The 19,479-nt window shown below is 43.3% G+C and overlaps 1 protein-coding gene across 9 annotated transcripts in view; it reads left to right on the plus strand.

Annotated features, from left to right (window-relative positions):
* Positions 1-19,479, plus strand: part of APIP (APAF1 interacting protein) — a 1,110,572-nt gene that overhangs the window by 891,998 nt on the left and 199,095 nt on the right. For all 9 annotated transcript variants that reach the window (XM_069623369.1, XM_069623365.1, XM_069623368.1 and 6 more), the window contains one exon: positions 16,903-17,020. In XM_069623369.1, coding sequence (XP_069479470.1) covers positions 16,903-17,020 — 118 coding nt within the window. The remainder of the gene's footprint in view (positions 1-16,902; positions 17,021-19,479) is intronic.

The raw sequence follows: 19,479 nt of genomic DNA on the forward strand, positions 1-19,479 counted from the left end.
ATTAATACGAAACATCAGTCACGTCTTTATGCAGCTGAAGTTTTCCAAGTCTTATGAAGCATAGATAAGGTCATATTAGTCACATTGCAAACTTAATATGCATGACAAACTAATACGATGTATTTTGGGACGCTTTTCTTTAGTGCAACCTAATGTTGCTAGGCAACGCAGGAACAGTCCGGTCACATGATCAGAGACCTTTTAGCTCACCTTGGCGCTTATAGGCTGTTGGAACCAACACCCTCTTTTCCTTGGAAACACGAACGGCCATACGGCACAAACGAGGCCTGTGAATTGCATTGAAGCAGTTATTTGGTGAGTTCATGTAGCCAATTCTTATGCGCATGCACTCAGCCTACATAGTAGGAATGTTGATTTTACTTTAATAACTGGAACAATTTGCATACTATTACATTATTGTTTGTAATACTGAATTACACATCCTTCTTTCGTGCAATTCTTGGGTGGATGTAATCTGCCGGCACAGTAGGAATGTCAACTTTACGCTTCTAGGGGAACTAGTCGCGCGACAAATACATTATCGTTCGTAGTTCTAAATGACATACATTATATGTACGGTACTTTCTGTCTTGCAGTTAATTAGAAACAATCAAGACATTTGCGAACGCATTAGATGGAACGTATTTCTGCTTTTTTGAGCATTCGCCTGGCAACCCACAAAACTAAACGGACAGGTAAACGTTTGAATCCCACGCTATTATGTTTGTTTCAAACAGTGGTGACCTTTGTTGAGTCTCTAACGAATATACATAACATGAGCAGTACGCTCTATTTGCAGATCCTTCGCAGTATTGACCATGCAATAAAGACTGAGCATTAATACAAAACTATGTCATACGAGGGACTTTACGCATAACCAGCACTCTGGTTACAACTTACCAGGTACTTTTTAATTTAGAACAATGCCACTAGGGATGTTGATATGCACAAACAAGTACCATGTATTACTCATATAGACTTTAAATAAATACTGTTGGACTTCTTACAGATTCTAAACCACTTTTATTTTTGTTTTCTCTTCTCCAAACCCCATTCCGCTTCTGACATTTTATGATTGATGCTTTCTGACTCTGTATTGTCTAACATGAATATCAATGTGAAATAATTTTACTGTACGTATTTCCGGTCTCTTTTTGATAGTTTATATAGTTTTTTTTTTGGAACTATTTGACATAGCCAAATATAGATTATTTACGCCCTGAGGACTGCCCGGTTAGGATTGAAACACGTGTTGGCGTTGTGTGTTTTCCTTTCAACGAAAATTTGGCGTTGTACTTGACGATATCTTGTACTATGTTTTTGGTGATCTACAGTACAAGAGAGTCCTTTATGTTACTAACCCCATATTGTGAGAACTTTACTTACTACTCTGAACAGAGAGTTTGCTGTATGCTATGAATTGCAATTTGTATATTTTATGTATACAATTTTTTGTTGTGATTAAACTACATAATTACAAAAACTTAAAATTTCAAGGAGTGGCTCTGGCACAATCTTTCCATAACATAAATTTCGGGGAATAATTTGGAGTTTGACTGAGTTACTTAGTTGCTTGACACGGGCTTTCCCCAAATAAATAATTACTTTACGACATATAACTCTGGGGTTAGCGCAACCAGTGACAGATTAGCAAGGTTTTGATACATTTTTGACTTGAAGGGGTTTTAGAGAAATTACCCTTCTATCTCTCACTGTTGCTGCACACCAAACAATTAGACCAATTTTTTAGATTTCAAGTGCTGTTTACCTGTCGAATTGCGCGCACGTCCAACTATAGGATAATTTCTCCTATAACTTTACTATTCAAGAAAGGCCTCCACTGGAGGCGGAGGCAGTTCGAGAGTGCAGGATGGGGTTGCTATTTCGCAATAGCGGTGGAAAGGATAGGGATCCGCAAGGGCCACTCGTGTGTAAAAATGGGCTCTTGCACTAGGGGCCACCGGTTGGGATATGGAGTACTCGCCGGTCCCCGACGCAAGCCGACCCAGACTTCGCCAGTGCGATCCACTTCGCTGGCAGGTTCGAATGTGGCAAAAAGGACATCTCGGCAAGAGTGTCACAAAGGCAGTGAACTTGCACAGGTCGTTGCTGCAGCAGGGCAACATGGTAACCGTGAATACTCCGGTCCGGGCGCACTCGTCTTACTTCAGACCTGGGAATGCCAAGTGTACGAAATTCGGTGTGAGGGTGCCGTGGACGCAGAGTTTGCAGTATACCAAGTTTCAAGGGCCTCCTCGAAACGGCGCCGGTGACAGAGCAAAGGTCCTGCGTAAACTGGTCAGCCCTCTGGTTGGCCCAGGGACACTTCCGAGAAGGCTTACTTGCAGGGTTTGATGAAGGTGCCGAGAATAGTTGGTCCCACTATTCCAATGGGTCGAAGCGTCTTCGCACACCTTCTTGGACGATCAGATGCAGAGGGGTCCCACTGGACGACAGCAGGCTGAGGGTGCCAAACCTTCCAGCGGTTCCTCGACTCTACTTCTTGTTGCAGGATACTTGGCTCCTCTCCTTTTGTTTGGTGTGAACTCAGGGGATCGACATTGTAGTAGTGTTTTCAGCCTCCTCTTATCCAAAGTTCCCTTCACGCCAAAACAGAGAGGACCCAACGGGGGCTCTGCTCACAAACACACACTCCATACGTGGACCAATCACGGACCACGGTGGTCACAGGCATTCATGGCACTTCAGACTCTCTGGCACCCAGGATGTGTATTGGAATCGGACATTCCAGGATGTGTATTGGAATCGGACATTCCAGCCCACATCCTGGAGGCACACACACATGGCATGTAGAAGCCCGCAAAAGCATTGGGATTCTCGGCTCGACCTGGGCAAGGTGAAGGGGCAAGATGGCCAAAGGACAGGACAAAGAACCTCGTGGCGCGGCTTTTTTAGAAACAGGCCACCTATTCATGCCAAACGTGGTTAGCGCGGTTAAAATGGCAGAAAAGAGTTAAAACGAATGCGAAAAGATAGCTGCCACCAGTCTTGTCCTTGACACATCTGCACAGTTCATGAAAAGTCAGTGTTTCTAGGGCCTTGGGAAATGACTAGAGACCCAAGTGTGCTGTATGGTAAGATACATTGCACACTTGTTACATGTTGCCTGCACAAAAGCTGCAACATGAGGAAAGGACTAAGGGAAGCAAAAGTCTCCCAGTACTGACTGTCTTAAGGGCATGTCAGTTTCCCCATAAGAAGTGAACGAAAGCCCAGAGGAGTGCAGCTGAAGGCTGTGCCTCTCTGGCAAAGTCAGTCAAGAGTGGCTAAACAGCAGCAAAAAGTTTGGGGGTTGACACATGGAGGGAAAATTACATACAATTATGAAATCTTTCCTAACAATGATCTGTTATCATTGACAAAAAGGCTTTTCAGCTCATGAAAAATTGTGAAAGATGGTGTACAACTGGATCCATGTGCTTTTACGTGCTCAGCGAAAGGCTGATGAATTTATTGTTTCCAGAATCCAATGTATCAAGTCTGAGGGTAAACCGGTAAGAAAAGGCTTTGGACTGCTCACGTACTCCCAAAGTCACACAGGCCAACACAATTAGGGCAAATGTGAGGAAATTCACATTTCAGTAGGATTGGAGAGTGTACAGTTTGGTCCCTCAAGATCATCAAATTACAGAACCTTTGCACTGGTGCAAGTGTCATTTGTTGTGGTGTTAGCACTAGGGCAAACTTTGCACTTGTGCAAAAATCCTTTGTAAGAATAGGTTTTTGCCCAATGGCAAACTTTGCCATGGTGCGAATACCATGCAAAATTGCACTTGCACCAGTGCAAAGATTCTGTATTGTCGCCCCAGGTCTAACTGCCATAATTATTGCATCCGTATCTGGGATGCTTTCTGATTTTCAAAGTCTGTAGCTTGATCTGATCAGTACTGTTTTTGACAAATGCAGTAGACATGCGTCCGCCAGAGAGGTTTCCCTTGTCTGGTTGAGTGCTAACAAAGTAAGTCACCTCAGCACTGGGAGGGTTTAAACTAATATCTGAAATACTTGCTTCTTCAACTTTCAGTTTCTGAAATACTTGGTTTGTTGAATTCAGTCCATATTTGTCATTGAGTCTAATCTACTAAACTGCAGATGTGAGATCTAAACTCTTTTTCCAAAACAACAATGACTCACCAAGGTCCACCAAGAAGACTCTCCTGGGACTACTTTACTGATCCACTTAACTACCAATATATTGTCCATTCTGTGTACAAATTCATCCTGCCTCTTGCCATACTTCTTAAAGCAACAGAGCATGGCAATTATTGGGCACTATTTAATGATAGCACACTCTCCTGGGAGCCAATTTCTAAGGTTCTGCTGTTCCGAGCATCCCAGCCCACGAAACTAGTATTTCATTTAATTTTGTGACCACATTTTCAATATTTCCACTCATCCTTCCACCCTTTTCTGATTGTCAACAGAGGAACTCCACTTTGACATCTAAAGGTAAGCTTGCAATCAGTTTAGTGCCTACCTTTCATGAAGTTAAGTCTTTATCCTTCAAAGTGATCTACAGTCATGTGATTGCAGAACAATGGCTTGATTAGATGCTGAGAACATACTCACTATCCTTTTTTTAATTTTTTTTAATTTTGTTATTTTGATGTAGCTGATTAAATCAACTTTTCAAACGTCAAAACGGTTATTTCACTTTTCAATTGCAAATTGATATATAACAAACGATAACCAAAATATTACATAATTTTAGATTGCCATAAATTAAACAAACAAAATTAAAACATTAATTAAAACATTAATATGGACTGTAAAATTCTCCATTCCTGCATAAGCATTTAGCTTCTAACATTTACAAATTGAGCTCAGGCATATTGTTACAGCTTAATTTCACGAGGAAGGATTGCTTCTAGAAATTGCAGTAACGCTTTTATCAGAGAGAATTTCATATTAGAAAATAATAAACTCCAAATCTGCTTTTCATCTAGTTCATCGTTCAAATTTAACAAGTTTGTGAAAAATGTAGCTTGTTGTTCATTCTGCTTGCCACAAGATATCACCAGATGTTGGAGCGTCTCTTTTTCAGTAGGAATCTCACAATGACGACAGTAATTCATATCAGATGGAATGACATTTCGCCTAGCAAGCACTTCCCTAGTTAGCCATAAGTTCAACCTGAGGCGTAAGAATTTGTTCCGTATAGTCGGAGAAGGACATTTCAGTAAGTATCCTGCCATTTGGCCTAGTTTTATATTGCCAAAGTTGCTACTACTGAAGTCTTTATATTTTAGACAGGTTTCTCTGTTTTTTATCCAGTCCCAGTGGTAGAACTTTGTCTTGGCTCGCAAAGGACTTTCAATTAGGAGAGTTACCGTTATGTCGGCTTCAGCCATGGTATTCACTACACAATTACTCCAAGTGAGCAGAAAGGTATGATTTGATGAGGACAAATAATGTGCGACAGTGCTCAAGATTTGTTTGCCAGACCCAGCAAACACTTTCGGAAAAAAGCACACATCTGCCACTTTACTCTACAGAGTTCAGACCTAATTCAAATCACAAAAGTGGCATGGGTGTACAGTACGGCAGATGTAATACCTTTTTCCAGAAGCAGACCTCCAGTTTGTTTCACATTTTCTAATTGGTATATAGTTTCGATTCAACACCATAGATCATTATGGGGATTACCTTTTGTTCATAAAAAAAGATGTTTCAGAGTAAATTTCCCATATTTATAGATTAGGATTCTTGCCTGTTAGGTCAGGCTTGTAAAGTTAAAGTGGATATTGATCATACAAATGTTATCAGTAACAGTATTTTGTATTATGAGCCCCAAATATTTATATTCTGAGACTGATTTCAAGGGTTCATTTCTAATGGACCAAATGCAATTAATTATTGGTTCTGTTTTTACCTTGATTTTTGAAAACTAATATTTGTGATTTGTCCAGATTCACAATGAGTTGTGGTTCACTTCAACATAGGTGGATAGGGCAGATAATAGATTTTGAAGTCCGTTTGGGGTTTGTGATATCAAAACCAGATCGTCCGCGTACAGTAAGCAAGCTATACGCTGACCCCCAATTCAGGAGCATCAGAAACAACTTGAAGAAAAGATTTACCCATGTCCAAAATAAATTAAACAAGATAGAGGCCATAATACAGCCTTTTTTAAGGCCCAAATGAGTGCTAAATGATGAGGACAAGAGTCCCTCCAGGGATAATCTCACCTGTATAGTAGTCTCCGAATGCAACTGAATTATCAGTGCTAGTAGTGAAGCTGGACAACCAAGAAGTTCTAATTTTTGGAATAATAGTTCACGGTTTATTGAATCGAATGCCGTCCGAAAATCAATGAATGCAAAGTACAAAGATTGTTTCCGGGAGGCATACTGTGATTTGAGCATGTTAATGGCAATCATGTTGGTTAAGGTACCAAGACAACTGACAAATCCAGATTGAAAGGGATCTGTCTTATGGTGATTCTTGGACCAGTTATTCAGATCTCTTAGAATTACACGGCAGAAGATCTTCCCGGGGACATCTAACAGGGAGATAGGTCTATAACTGGCCGGGTTAGCTTGGTCTCCTTTCTTGTAAATTGGAATAGTAATGGACTACTACCAAGACACCAGATTTTTTTGTGATGAAAGTATGTTCATGAACATTATATACAGTATGTCGCCCCATATAATCGGAAATAGTTTCATTAGCATATTTGGCAACCCATCCAGACCGGGCGCCCTAGAGCGACTGGCTTTATTGATAAAGTATATAATGTCATCTTTATCAAACCTTAGATGGAATTAAGTTTTGTTGGAGCAGAATATAGTTTTGTGTAATACTGAACCCACCTCTCTTCATTCACGTCGTTGGTCTGGACTGCTATCTGATAGCCTGCAGTCACTTGGTTGATAATTTTTTTTTGCTGGACAATAATTTTAACATACTGCTGCCATCACTTTGGTATAATTTAGCCTGCATTCCCCTTATCCAATTCCTGTATCTGGTTTTGATATGAGTCGGGCCAGAGCTTGTTTATCACCAGGGAGCTTATAGGCCTCCCTCCTTTCAGACCGAACCAATGATTACTTGATTTTGACTTTGTGATCAAAAACGTGGAGATGAGGTGTTTGTTTTTGTCTGTCTAATGGAAGCTGGCTGAAACAACTGTATTAGTTCATGATAGATTACTGTTGAACCTTGATTTCCCCGTAGTTTCATACTTTATCTGAGCATCATAACAGGACCTAAACGCTTCCAAAGAAGAGACTGTCCAGATTAATCTATTCCTTGCAGTGTTTACTATAATAGAACCCTCAATGTATTGAGGTTGACCTGGAGTCATATTAATTTTAGATGTCCAGGTCACGTTTAGCATGTTATGATCGCTCGCTTCAGTGTGAATAACTTTGAAAGATTTTATTGTATTCAACATGTTTTTATTAACATAGATGTAATCGATGATTCCCTTGCTAGAGGCTTGATGCCAGGTTGCCTTTGCAGGGATATCAGTAGCAAATGATCCATTTAGCATGAACAGGTTTCTGGACTTAACAAAGCTTGACCATTTAGCAAGTTGAATCGTTTCAGTTTTCCGTTTTAGGCCCAGACAATGTAAGTTCAGATCACCCGCAATAATAAGGGAATCAAATTTGCCATCCATAGTTATAAGATCCAATGCTTTGTTCATTGTTTCCAGAACCCATCTGTGATGCCCAACGGATTCCAGTACACGTTAATAAGTGCACAATAGATGTTATCTCTAATAAGTTTGGACATTTGTACAAATGGATTTGGCAAAAACCATAGTTCTGATTTTAGGGATGAGCTCTGCTTAATGGCTGTTAGCAAACCCGATACTGGACGCCCAGCAATGCCCTTAACCGCTGGATTCAGGAGGATATCGTAATTGTTCCAAGATGGAGCGCAAGTGAGCCAAGATTCTTGTATTAATATTACATCGTGAGGTAACAGATTGATTCCTTTGTTGGTCAATAAATGCTTATATCCTCTAGAATTCCAGCTGATCAAGGACAGAACCTTTTCGTGAGTAGCCAGATGCTAACACTGAGTAACTTTTAAGTTGCAGTTATGTGAGCATGTACTTTGCTTTTTGGTTGGTGGTGGTTGTGTGATTTGCGTGGATGTTTCAGATACAGTATGCTCAGAAGGTCCCGGCCCTGACAGAATTATAAATCCGAGGTCAAAGAGCTGGGACTTAACTGCCCAGATGGTATTTACTATGACCCTCAAATTTATCCACAAGGTCACGGATGACCAATTCAATGCATCAGTGAATTCTACTTGCTCAATATCGATGGTACCAATGTCATCTAGCTCGGGAATCTCACTGAATATGGATAACACCGAGGCTCGGTTCAAATTATACTGAGGATCCGGAGTGGGCCGGCATATCATGGTTTGTGAGTGAACTGCTGGCCGCTTAATGAAGGGGGTTAAGATTTATTGTTTCGTCAAGTTTCGAAAGTAATTCAGTTGTCGGTTCTCTATGACCTTGGACCCAGACTCACTTCCATTTGTGGAGTTTCGGTCATCCAGGATCTTCAGTAATGTGGATTTGATCAGATCTTCTATGACTGGAGATGGGGAGATCTGAGAGAGCAGATCATTACTCTTATTTCGATATTGTGTATTTATCGATGCTTGCATTGGTTGAGTACTATCAGAAACTTGAGTTTGAGCTATTTGAACTTTCTGTGACAACGGAGGGCTAGACTTACTCGTGTTTGCAATTGCGTTGACACAGAATGTTTTTGGAGTGGGCGCTTTAGTCTTGCATGTCGCCAAGCTCAAACTCTTAGGGGCTGGTTAAGAGGCCATATTCGTCCACTGCTTGTCTTATTTCTCTACGGCGATCAATTAGGCTCTGATCTTCCAGCACTGACGGGGGGTTTGAGTATAACACTTAACTAATTTGTTTTTCACTGGTGTCGTAGGAAGCGGCTGAGGCTGCACTCACCAAGGCCTTCAAGGGACTATACGATTGGACAGGAATACTCTTTTCTGATGGGGCTTTGCTCTTCTTCGTCTGGAATTGCAACATATATTTTTTTGCAATAGCCTTAGAGGCAGTTTTAGTTGCTGTTGGAGGTAGAGAAAGATTTTTAACAAACGATTTAATTTGGGATGTTCGCTTTGCCATGGATATAATATTTTTAGGTTTCTTTGGTAAGTTACCCTTATTTTGCCCTATTTTCGCGGGCAGGTCAGATACGTTTGTACTTGCACCTTTAAAAAGTGCATAATTAGTGGGGTTTTTTTGTGGATCAGCCATAGGTTCGTTTGTAATGCCTGCCAAGTCAATAATAGGGTTCAGTATAAATGGAATTTTAAGAAATTTCTGTGGGAGCTCTTTTGTCTGTATATTGGTTTGGGAGCTTACTGACGTTTTCAAGATGGGCGGAGTAAATGGTTCACCTTGTTACTCAAGTTTGTTTGTGATGGAAAGTTGGCAAGATAAAATCTGATTGAGTTGGTGTGAGTGTACATCAACCTTATTGGCAAGCGCTTCAAACAATTCAGCCCGAGAGAGTATTGCTGTGTTCATTGAAGTTAATGCAATTTCGGTTAAACCGTTTGTGTTTTCCACCGGTTCAGCCGAAGAGAAATGATTAGCCCCAGTTTTCCGTGGAGTTGGATCTATGAAGGATAGATTCTCCACTGAATTCGTGTCACTGATGTTTGTAAATAAAACCGGTGATTTAGATAAGTTTTCAGATAATGTGTGTGCAGAGAAACGAGAGGCATATGTGTCTAAATCGATCACAGCCATGTCACCAGAAATACTTATTTTGGACAATTTAGAATTAGAAATGTCATCATCAGACGATACACTCAAAGCAGGCACTTTGTCAGCAATGGCACCAGGCCAGTTAACACGTTCTTCAGCAAAATGCTATCCGTTAATGATACATTTTCTTTAGCAAAGGTTACTGTTGAAACAGCCACTGTCGCATGCTTTACTTGGCCATCTGGTATTTTCACGTCCAAAGTGTCCTGTTTGCCAGAATGTCCCTGTGGGAGGCCATTTTGAGGACATCTGATTGAGCCAGTTTTCTGAAGGTCGATTTGACACAACAAGTGTATTATCGCTTTCCAGATCAATAGTATCCAGATGGCTTAAGTCACGACAGAATGGTCGAATATACATTCCCAGTAGGATTTCAGCTTTGGTACTTCGTTTAGGGTTTTATTGAACCCATACGAGGTGTGGAGCTTAGACGAGTTCTTTTTATTGGACATTGTGGCAAGTTATGCGAGGGACCTTCACTGTGCAATGGGCAGCCGCCACTACGGGCATGCCCGATTTCAAAGTTATTATGCCTCGTTTCATTGTTAGCGTGAGCTAACTCGAGTCACAACACACAAGGCCCTATGGAGACAAACAAGACCAGGACGTACCGCAGCCTAACCACGAACCGCGACAAGCGCAGCAAAGCGGCTAAGCAGTACTTTCCTGTACTTACACCGGTGCGCGTATAGTAAGTACCCCTTTCCAATCTGGTGTCTTACTTTTGTAAGTGGCTGGAGCTTTCCAAAAAGCAACTTGGGAACTTCCTCTGCGGAGCACTCTGTTCGATTTTATGAGGAAGTGCTTAAATGTCGCCCAAACAGCTTAAACAGTGTCTCCTCGCCTTAGCACCGTCGGGCTTCACCGAATTTTGTAATACAAAGAGACTAAAATGTAGGCGTGGCTCTGCTCAGCCCTCAGACGGGCGGACTGCAGACTGCTCCCTTTACACTCCCTTTGCGGTCTGCTTCGCGGGAGAATGTTGTTTTGTAGAAGTGCTTCGGGAAAGCACACGCCTCCAAACAAATGCCTCCAGTCACGGAAAGTCAATAGTCACTGAAACATCATGGGCAGCAGCTACTGCAGACTGTTCCATTTACACTCCCTTCACTATCCTTTTAAGGCCCCTGAGAGATTCACTTGCCATGACGGCTTGTAAACATGGGAGATGCATCATGGGTGGAAGGGTCATGCAACAGTTCACTTGCTTATGAACACAGAAGATGATCAAAAAAACCTTACTAAGTGAAGAAAAGCAATACCTGCAAAATAAAGCACAAGTGCAAGAACCACTAGTCAAACTAAATTGTAACTTGCCCACTGTCTCTAATGGTGTTAACATCCTTGAGCGAGGGAATGCCTTACATCTTTGAATTCCTTCAAAGAACTCTGACATTGAATTTGGATAGTGATATCAGTTTTGTACTTTTGTCTTCCTCTGGTTCACAATTAGCTCATTATATGGAAATGTGTTTTGTGTAGAAATTACAATAGAACCTTTAGTAGTGGTTCTTTTCTCAGGAACTCTTAGACCAGTTAATTCAGAAGTTAGTCAGCTTCAACATATTGTATGTGGTATAAAGAGAAATATGAAATTAGTTGTAAAGCTGATTGTACAATGTGAGGACAAAACAGGCAAGTTTGAATCTTTCTATAGTACTTGCTCCGTGCATTCCTGTTCAAGAAAGGATGTTTTGTGGAGACTTTTTGCTGCTATGAACTTTGCTGGCATTTGCTTGTTTAGGGAATTACCTGCCATACATATGAATTGCAAACAGAAAATTACCTCGGCCCTTTCTGAGCATCTTTGTTGTGGTTACTCACATTTTTTTTTACTTTCTTTATTTTAACATTTTCAATTGGTACCTAAATAACATCATCTACAAAAAGAAGAAAGAAATAAACATATGTAATGTGTAACGCAGTTGTTCAGAGGCGGTGTATGTGTTAGTGTGTAATAATGTAGAATCCTCAATTCATTAGTAATATGTCCACAATTGATCGAGTATTTAATCAAAATTTCCTGTAATCAAAATGTCCGAATGAGACTGAAAACCTTATAAGAATATCCCACACATGCCTATCTTATATCCAGGAAAGCTAACAACATTCAACACTTTACAGAGTCTGTGGTAGACATACAGTTAGAGGTCTGCAGAAATGTGAACCAAACAAATTCAGCACTTTTCCTCCTTGCCTTTTTGCTCTTAGTTTTTTGAATGAAGCTTCCTTCACAGCCACCCATTTAATCAATTCCCTATAATATTACTTATATTTCAGCATGGGTCTCCTTTTCCAGTTCTGCAAAATGAATGGTTTAAACAGTTATTTCCTAGAAAGGAAGGGAGAAGAGATATTCTCTTGAATCGACAAACAATTCTTGTATAATGATTATCTGAAAAACCTCCTGTGACGGGGCGGCTGACACGCGCCGAGGCTACTGGCACTTGTGGAATCGCTGGAGGACGCGCCTCCATTGAATGTTCCATTACGACTTTCACGCTTCCGCATCTGCGGTCTAGTCTTTTTCAAGATGGCCACTGCCGCGAGATACTCGTTTCCTTTCCTCCCGACGGTCGGCGCGTTGCAACCCAGGTCTTTATTCTCTTTTGGGTGCTTCTACGCTCTGTTTTCTCCTTGCGGCTTGGCCGTTTCCCCCACCCCCTTGCTTGCTCTGTTTCTTTCTGTCTTTGCTTCCTCTTGGAGCCCGTCCGCCTCGTGGCAGGATTTCTCCCTCGCCACCGCTGCCTTCAGCATCTTTCTCCTCTGCTGCTTGAAGATGGCGATCCCGCCTCGCCTGCTTTCTCTTCTTTGGCTTCTCCCTCCTTGCCTTTGCGCTACAGCGCTCTCATATTCTCTCCACTGTGGTCAGCTGGATCGCTTGCCTTATCCTCTGGGTCCGGCTATTTATTCAGATTCACTGGCGTCTGTTGCTGCCGGTAGGACCTTTTTATTTCTGCTTCTTTCAAAGGGTTCTGAGTGTACTCTTCATCTGAGGTAGTCAACCTCCTGGGAAGATTTTCTTCAGGATCTGACCATCACACTTACCCGTCTCTGGACCTTTCTGTGACTACCTCACCCACTGATATCCTTTTGGATCAAATTCTCCTGCTTCTACCATCAGCGACTAGGGTTTTTTTTACGCCACAGAAGGCTTTTCCCCTACCTTGGATATTCCGGGAGAGAGGTCACAGGCCTGCCAGTACGGTATCGGGTCACTGTGGCTTCCCTCCGAGGTAGACCATACCTCCAAAAAAAAAAAGGATTACCGGATCCGAGGAGGAAAGAAGTTGCCTACTCAAAGTTCCAGCAATTCAGGTGAGGAGGAGGAGGGAACCTTTGAAACTGACTCAGAACAATCTGAGATTGACAGCGTCTGTCACAAGTAACCACTCTGGAGATGGTAGTACATCCGAAGAGTCTTTATTGGAACTTTACAACAGATTGGCTGTGGGTCTGGTGGGCGATTTTCAGTGCCCAGTGGATGCTTTAGGGAATGTGCCAAGAGGGCTGTCCCTCACTCTCTACTTCCTGCTGGTTTACCTCCTTCCTAGCCCAGGCCTCCTTAACAGATGTTAGGTTCTTGCCAATGGGGACACCTATCTGCCCGTTAGCTGTCTTATTCTAATGATGTTTCCTTATGACTGGCTTCCTTACACCATCTGGGATTTTCTCAACGTTCCCTGACCTACCCTGCTTACTATCATAGGGAGTGAGACAGTTATCTTGACTCGTATACGGAAGCTACAAAGAGATAGGCTGAGTCTAAGACTCGTGGATTAAAAGACACTCCATAGAAGCTCCATGAACAAGTAAAAGTTTTGAAAGCAGAGCAATCCAGCCTGCCCATAAGGATGGGTACAAACAATTATATCCTGTATTTCAAGGAGAACCCCTGTTTAAAGAAAGTCCTGAAGATATTTTGGACGTGTATAATCCGACTTTTCTTAAGGAATTCCCTGACAGGGGATTGTTTAGTCCAAACTCTTGCCAACCTAGCTCCAGTTCACTCCAATAAATCTATTGAAGGGCCCATTCACTCCAAAACTACAGGCTCAGGTCTCTACCCGGTTTTTACTGTCCTCAGGCACATTTGAAGGGTTCTATGTCTTTTTTTTGCTTTTTGTAGGTTGCCTTACAAAAAGACAGATTTCTTCAGGCCGATTTTAGGCGGCCTACAAAAAGCGAAAATGCAACATTTCTTCACTCCCCACCCCCTCCTACAACCTCTCTGGCGGGATTTGTCCATAAACGGGGGTTTCATCTCCCAAACCCCCTTCGTGCAGACAAACGCCCGTTCACCCCCAACAGCGCTTCCGGGTCCTGGCGTGCCTGTCTGCCCCTGCACGCATTTGTGTGCAGCAGGGACATGAGAGTGTAATAAAAATGCAAGTCCAACGCGGTGTGAAGGAACGCACTTAATAGCTGCGAGAGTAGCACTGTAAAAAGGGAGGGGGGAGAGAAACAGCAGAAGTGAAAGCAGGGAGACACCCGGAAGCGGGCAGAAAAAAGGCACAAAAGGCGTTCGAAGTAGCCAAACGAAATGCAAGGAAAACTAGCGTCTAGCAATCCAAACAAGCTAATTGAGTTGCCACGCAACAGGCTGCCGAAAGGGGAAGACTATGTACTATCCGGCAGTCGTGAGGGAGCAGAAAAGACTAGACCGCTACAATCCGCGCTGACAGAACGTAGCGACCCATTAAAACCACCCCCACCTCCTCCACAAATGCCAACACGGGCGCGTGACAGAAGGCTTTCAGCTGATTCAGCCCTGGAATTTTGACACATTGTCAAGCCCCACTTGTTCTCCCTTCATCCTCTTGACATCATCTCCGTCTGATGGCCTTCTTGGAGATGCTGAGTTGATTCTCTGAATCCCACTGTCAACCACTTGGTTTCTTCACCTCTTTCTTTCTCTCTCCCTCCACTTCTCCTCCTCTCCAACTGATTTCCTTCCTTCTCCTGATCTTTCTTCTCTTAAACCTTATTATCTTGTACCTTCCTCCTGCGTCTTGATGTTTCCATTCTCCTTGCCTTGCTCATCCTAATTTCTTCCCTTACCCTTTCCCCATGCTCTCACTTTCCTCATATTCAGTTCTCTCCTGGCTCCTTTCTTCAGTCAACTACATCCAGCTGCCTTCAAATGCCCATAACTCTGGTGATTTACCCCAGTTAATTGGGTTATTTGGAGGTTAGAGCGAGTGCGCTTGCAGGGCTCAATTGATCAGACTTTGAGATTGGTCTGCTATTCAGTGCTGCCCCCAGTCCGGGCATAAATTGGGACATTTTCATGGAGTCTGATCGGCCTGCAGTTCTGCTGCCTGATATCATAACTACATGGGCTATAATCTTGGTATCACACAACCCCTTTGTGGTAGCTGACTGATTCACAAATGGCTGCCATCCTGCACCACGTGTCCTCGCAGTCCCTTTACTAATGGTTGTTCATGGGAAGAGGCATGGATTACTTGTTCTCAAGCTATGGGGCTCCCAAGCGCATGTAGCTATTCATTCTCTGTTGTGAAGGCTAATGGACCATGCTCACACATGGGATTCGTGCACCCATGAGAGCCCCCAGGCAAATCTGCATTTCAAGATCCGTCTGTTTTTTTTCCAGTAGACGTGCAGAAGCCAGGAATTGGGCAGAGACCTTGGGCTAGCCACCATGCCAGACCCCAGCACACCATCACATTGTGGGTGACCTCTCCCGTTCCCCGGGAGTTTCTGTCGGCACTTCTTGACCATAGGAATGGGACTCTATCACGCTACTATAATTCATGGCATGGTCATCCTAAAACTGTGTTTTCCACACACAAATTGAGTGGTGTGCAATACTAGGTTATACTCTGCCAAAGTGGATTGCTCTTAGACGGTCTTTCACTCTCGTAGTAATAACAAGACTTTGCAACATTCTTTTAGCGCAGCCAGGAAGGAATAGGTTTCCAGCTACCACCCTATATTGAGAAGACTGAGAAATGTAGCATTTCCTCTTGCACAGAATTTTCTGGACCGTTTGGCTCCTTTGCTCCCAAGGGAATCTGTGATCACTGCGCCGCCCGTGACTGCGCCAATGAAAATGTCAACGCCAATTGCAGTGCAGTGATCAGATAGATCACTGTGCCCACATACCCCGGCCCGCATTTTGCTTTCAAACCCACTCACCCCACTTATCTTGAAGGCGGCACACTTCTGTGAGTGCGGCCCACACCCTCTTATCCCGGCGGCATCGGCTCCTCCCAGTAACGTGGGTAAGAGCTAACGCTGCAGGGTGTTTTTTAAAAATCTTTTCTTTTTTTCTTGTCCCCCACTTAACAAAAAGGTAAGCGAGGGACACCCCCGACTCCTGTTACGGCCCCCAAGTAGAGCGGGGGACACCTCTGCAACCCCGGCTTTTCTTGGGCGCATTAAATGTCTCCCTCTTTTTGTGCACCCCCAAAGTCTCTGTGACTGCGGGGGCGACATTTTGGTACGATTCCCTCCCAAGGTTGTGTGCAAACAGATGAATATATGCAAAATACAATTCCTTGCAGTGGCACAGATATTTGTAGTGTTATGTGCAGCTCCAAGGATGACAGATTTTGAGCCTGTGGCCTGGGACCCAAAGCATTTTCAAAGATTCACTATATACATCACCCATAAATCTCTTCAAGAGTGAGGGGTATGGCTTTTTGGTATGTGTCTAAGGATGGGGAAGGACTAACTTCTGGCTCTTAACTGGGTATTGAATTGCTGAACAGAAATAATATTTCCAGATTCATTGGTTTGATGTAATGATAAATATTTTTAAAAGTGCATAGTGACATTTGGTGTGATTGATTTCTTCAAACATGGCAATGTTGTATTTTGGCAGTTTGATACATTTTGAATGTGAACTTCGTAGCTATCGTGTAATGTTTTTCTATGGTTTATGGATGTCTTTGATAGCGTACCCCATGTACTTAGTCGTGTGCCCATTCCAATAATCAAAAAACATTCAGCAGTGGGGATGTATTGACAAATATTCTACACCGAAGTTGTACAAACGATAAAATAGACCCCTGAGTTTTCATTTTGGTTTGGTTATGCATGCAATACCTGCAATCAGTCCTAATGCCACTTTTGTCTTTCAGCCCGAAGACTTGTTTGTATGCGACATCGAAGAACGTGATCTGTGCAGCCCTCCCGCCTACAAGAACCTTAAGAAAAGTCAATGCACGCCACTTTTCATGAATGCATACACGATGAGAGGTACATATGATGATGGGTCACTACAAATGACTGTAGGGGTGTGAGGATTTCGTGCAAAGGAGTTGCAATAGCTGTGGTAATACTCCACTGGGCACAGAAAGGATACGCTCTAATTCTGGCTTCCATGTCACAACGCTTTACTGACATAAAACGATTGAGCAAGACTTCTCTACTGTTGAATAGCTCTGCTAAGACTGAAAGACTGATAGATGTACTATCAGAGTTCAGAATGTTTGTAAAGTGCTCTATACTTTGTTTATTGGGACAGTGTCAGAAGGGTAGTTGCCTGAGATAGGGATGGCATCCACAAAGTTGGTGTAGATGATCCCCATGGAGTACAGGAGGTTGAATAGGGGCGTGGTGTGTGTGTTGTAGAGTGTGGGTGAAAGGCAAGAGCCTTTCGGTACACCTATTGGAACAGGGATGGGGTCCCTAGAAGCATCGCCAATGAATGCGTTCACTGAGGAATGATTTTATCCACGTTGTCACCTATGGTGAGAAATGGAAGTGATGGGTGAGGTGTTTACAAAGGGTGTCCTGGTCTTCTTGGTCAAACACTGCAGAAATATCTAATAGAAGGAGGATGCCTAGGTTACCTGAGTCATGGATATGATCCATATGGATTTTCAGGTCAAGAAGGGCAGTTTCTGTGCTATGTTTTGGGCGGAAACCTGATTCTCTCATACCGAGCAGCTAGTTTTGCTCCAGGAACTGTTGACCTTCTGCGTATGCTAGGCGGTCCAGTATTTTGAGCAGAATGGTGAGATCGAGGGACTTCGTTTGATAGGAAAGAAGCGGTGGCAAAGTTGGTGATAATGGGTGTCAAGGTAGGTGCACAGAGCTTCACAATGTGTGAGGGGTAGGTATCACCCTTGCAGTTAGAGGGCTTTAGCAAAAGGATGGTAGGTAGGACCTGCGCTTGGGAGACTAGACTGAACAGGAGTGGCGGAAGAGAGGGTCAGTGGACCTCTCGAGGGTGGGGGTGAGGGAGTGAGGTGCCCTGGTATGACCTGCGTGGGGGCGTTGGCTGCGAGAATATATTTTTTTAGCTCTGATTTTGTCAGTCTCTATTTTGTGAGAGGGGGCATCTTGTATAGTAGTGCACAAGGGAGCTTGTGAGAATGGTGGTTTCAAGTTTTCTAAGGATGGTAAATACTACTTTAGTGTTGGAACCCACATTGGAAATTCTAGCATCATAAGAGTTAGCTTTGAAGGTGACTACTGCTTTCTTGTAAGTGTTGGAAGTGTTGGGGAAAGATTGGCAATTACTTGGGGAGGGGTGCTTTTTGCACAGGTGTTTGAGAGCTTGTTTTTTCCTTGGTAAAGTAACAAGATCCTCTGTGGGGTTTGGGTGTTTTGGCTTTGATCGGGTCATGCATGTCCATGGTATGGAGGAGACCCGTATGGTAGAGGTTGGCCATGTCCTGGGGATTCTTATTAATGGGCGATTGCATGGGTTCAGCGATGCCAAGAGAGTGGGTCCGTTTATGGGTATTGTGCACCAGTATTGGGCTCAGTGTGGGTGGGCGAGCTATGGGTGGTTTAGTGAGTGAGACTAAAATGTATAAGGGAGTGGTCAGACCACAGTACTGTACAAATGAAGGAGATGTCAATGGTGGCATTAGCAGTGGTGATCCAGTCCATGGTGCGATCTTTAGTATGAGTAGGCAAGTCGATCAAATGGGTGAAGTTCATGTCTTCCAATGCAAGCACTAATGCACAGTAGTTTTTGGGTCTGAATCGTCATTAAATCCAAGGTTGAGGTTGCCTAGAACAATTAATTTGGTTGTTGGTTTAATGAGCGGGGTGGGTCAGGATGGGGATATCGAGGTCTGGGCGTCTAGGGCTGTTGGGTTGTCGGTAAAGCAAAAGCAGATTGTAAATGGATTGGGGATTGGTAGTAAGCTTAAGTAGCAACATTTCATACTCAGCAGTGGTGGGGATGGGTGTGTATCTGGTCTGTAGAGAGGTTTTGGTGATGAGGGCAACACCTCCTCTTGGGGCATTAAAGGCAGTCTGCTCTAAAGATGCTATAGTTCGGTGGGATGACTAGGGAAAACAGTGGGCCTGAGGTGTGATTAAGCCAGGATTCTGTGTTGGCTAGGATGTCAAGATGGTGGTCCAGTACGAGGTCATAAACATTCAATAGCATACATTAATTGGTGCACAATTCAGAAATCCTAACTGTTTTGCTGGAGTGCTGGGAGACCGTTGCATCTCCCTGGAAGGTGATAAGGAGGAGCAGCTAGTGCAGTAGCTGAGTCTAGCATGTCTACAAGACCCTACTGAGGGAATGGTAAGCTTGGAGGATGGGGCAACACAAAGAATGTTCTGCTGCGGAACCAAAGTAATTTGGGTGAACCCACTCCGGGCTGGGTCGGTCCTTTGTTATGGTTGCCTCAGGGTGGGCAGCTGGCTGGGGGCATGGATGCCTGGTGGACCTGACATGGTAGTGAGGG

The sequence above is a fragment of the Ambystoma mexicanum genome, chromosome 11, assembly GCF_040938575.1.
Source record: "Ambystoma mexicanum isolate Mex_15411 chromosome 11, UKY_AmexF1_1, whole genome shotgun sequence".
NCBI classification, from domain to species: Eukaryota; Metazoa; Chordata; class Amphibia; order Caudata; family Ambystomatidae; genus Ambystoma; species Ambystoma mexicanum.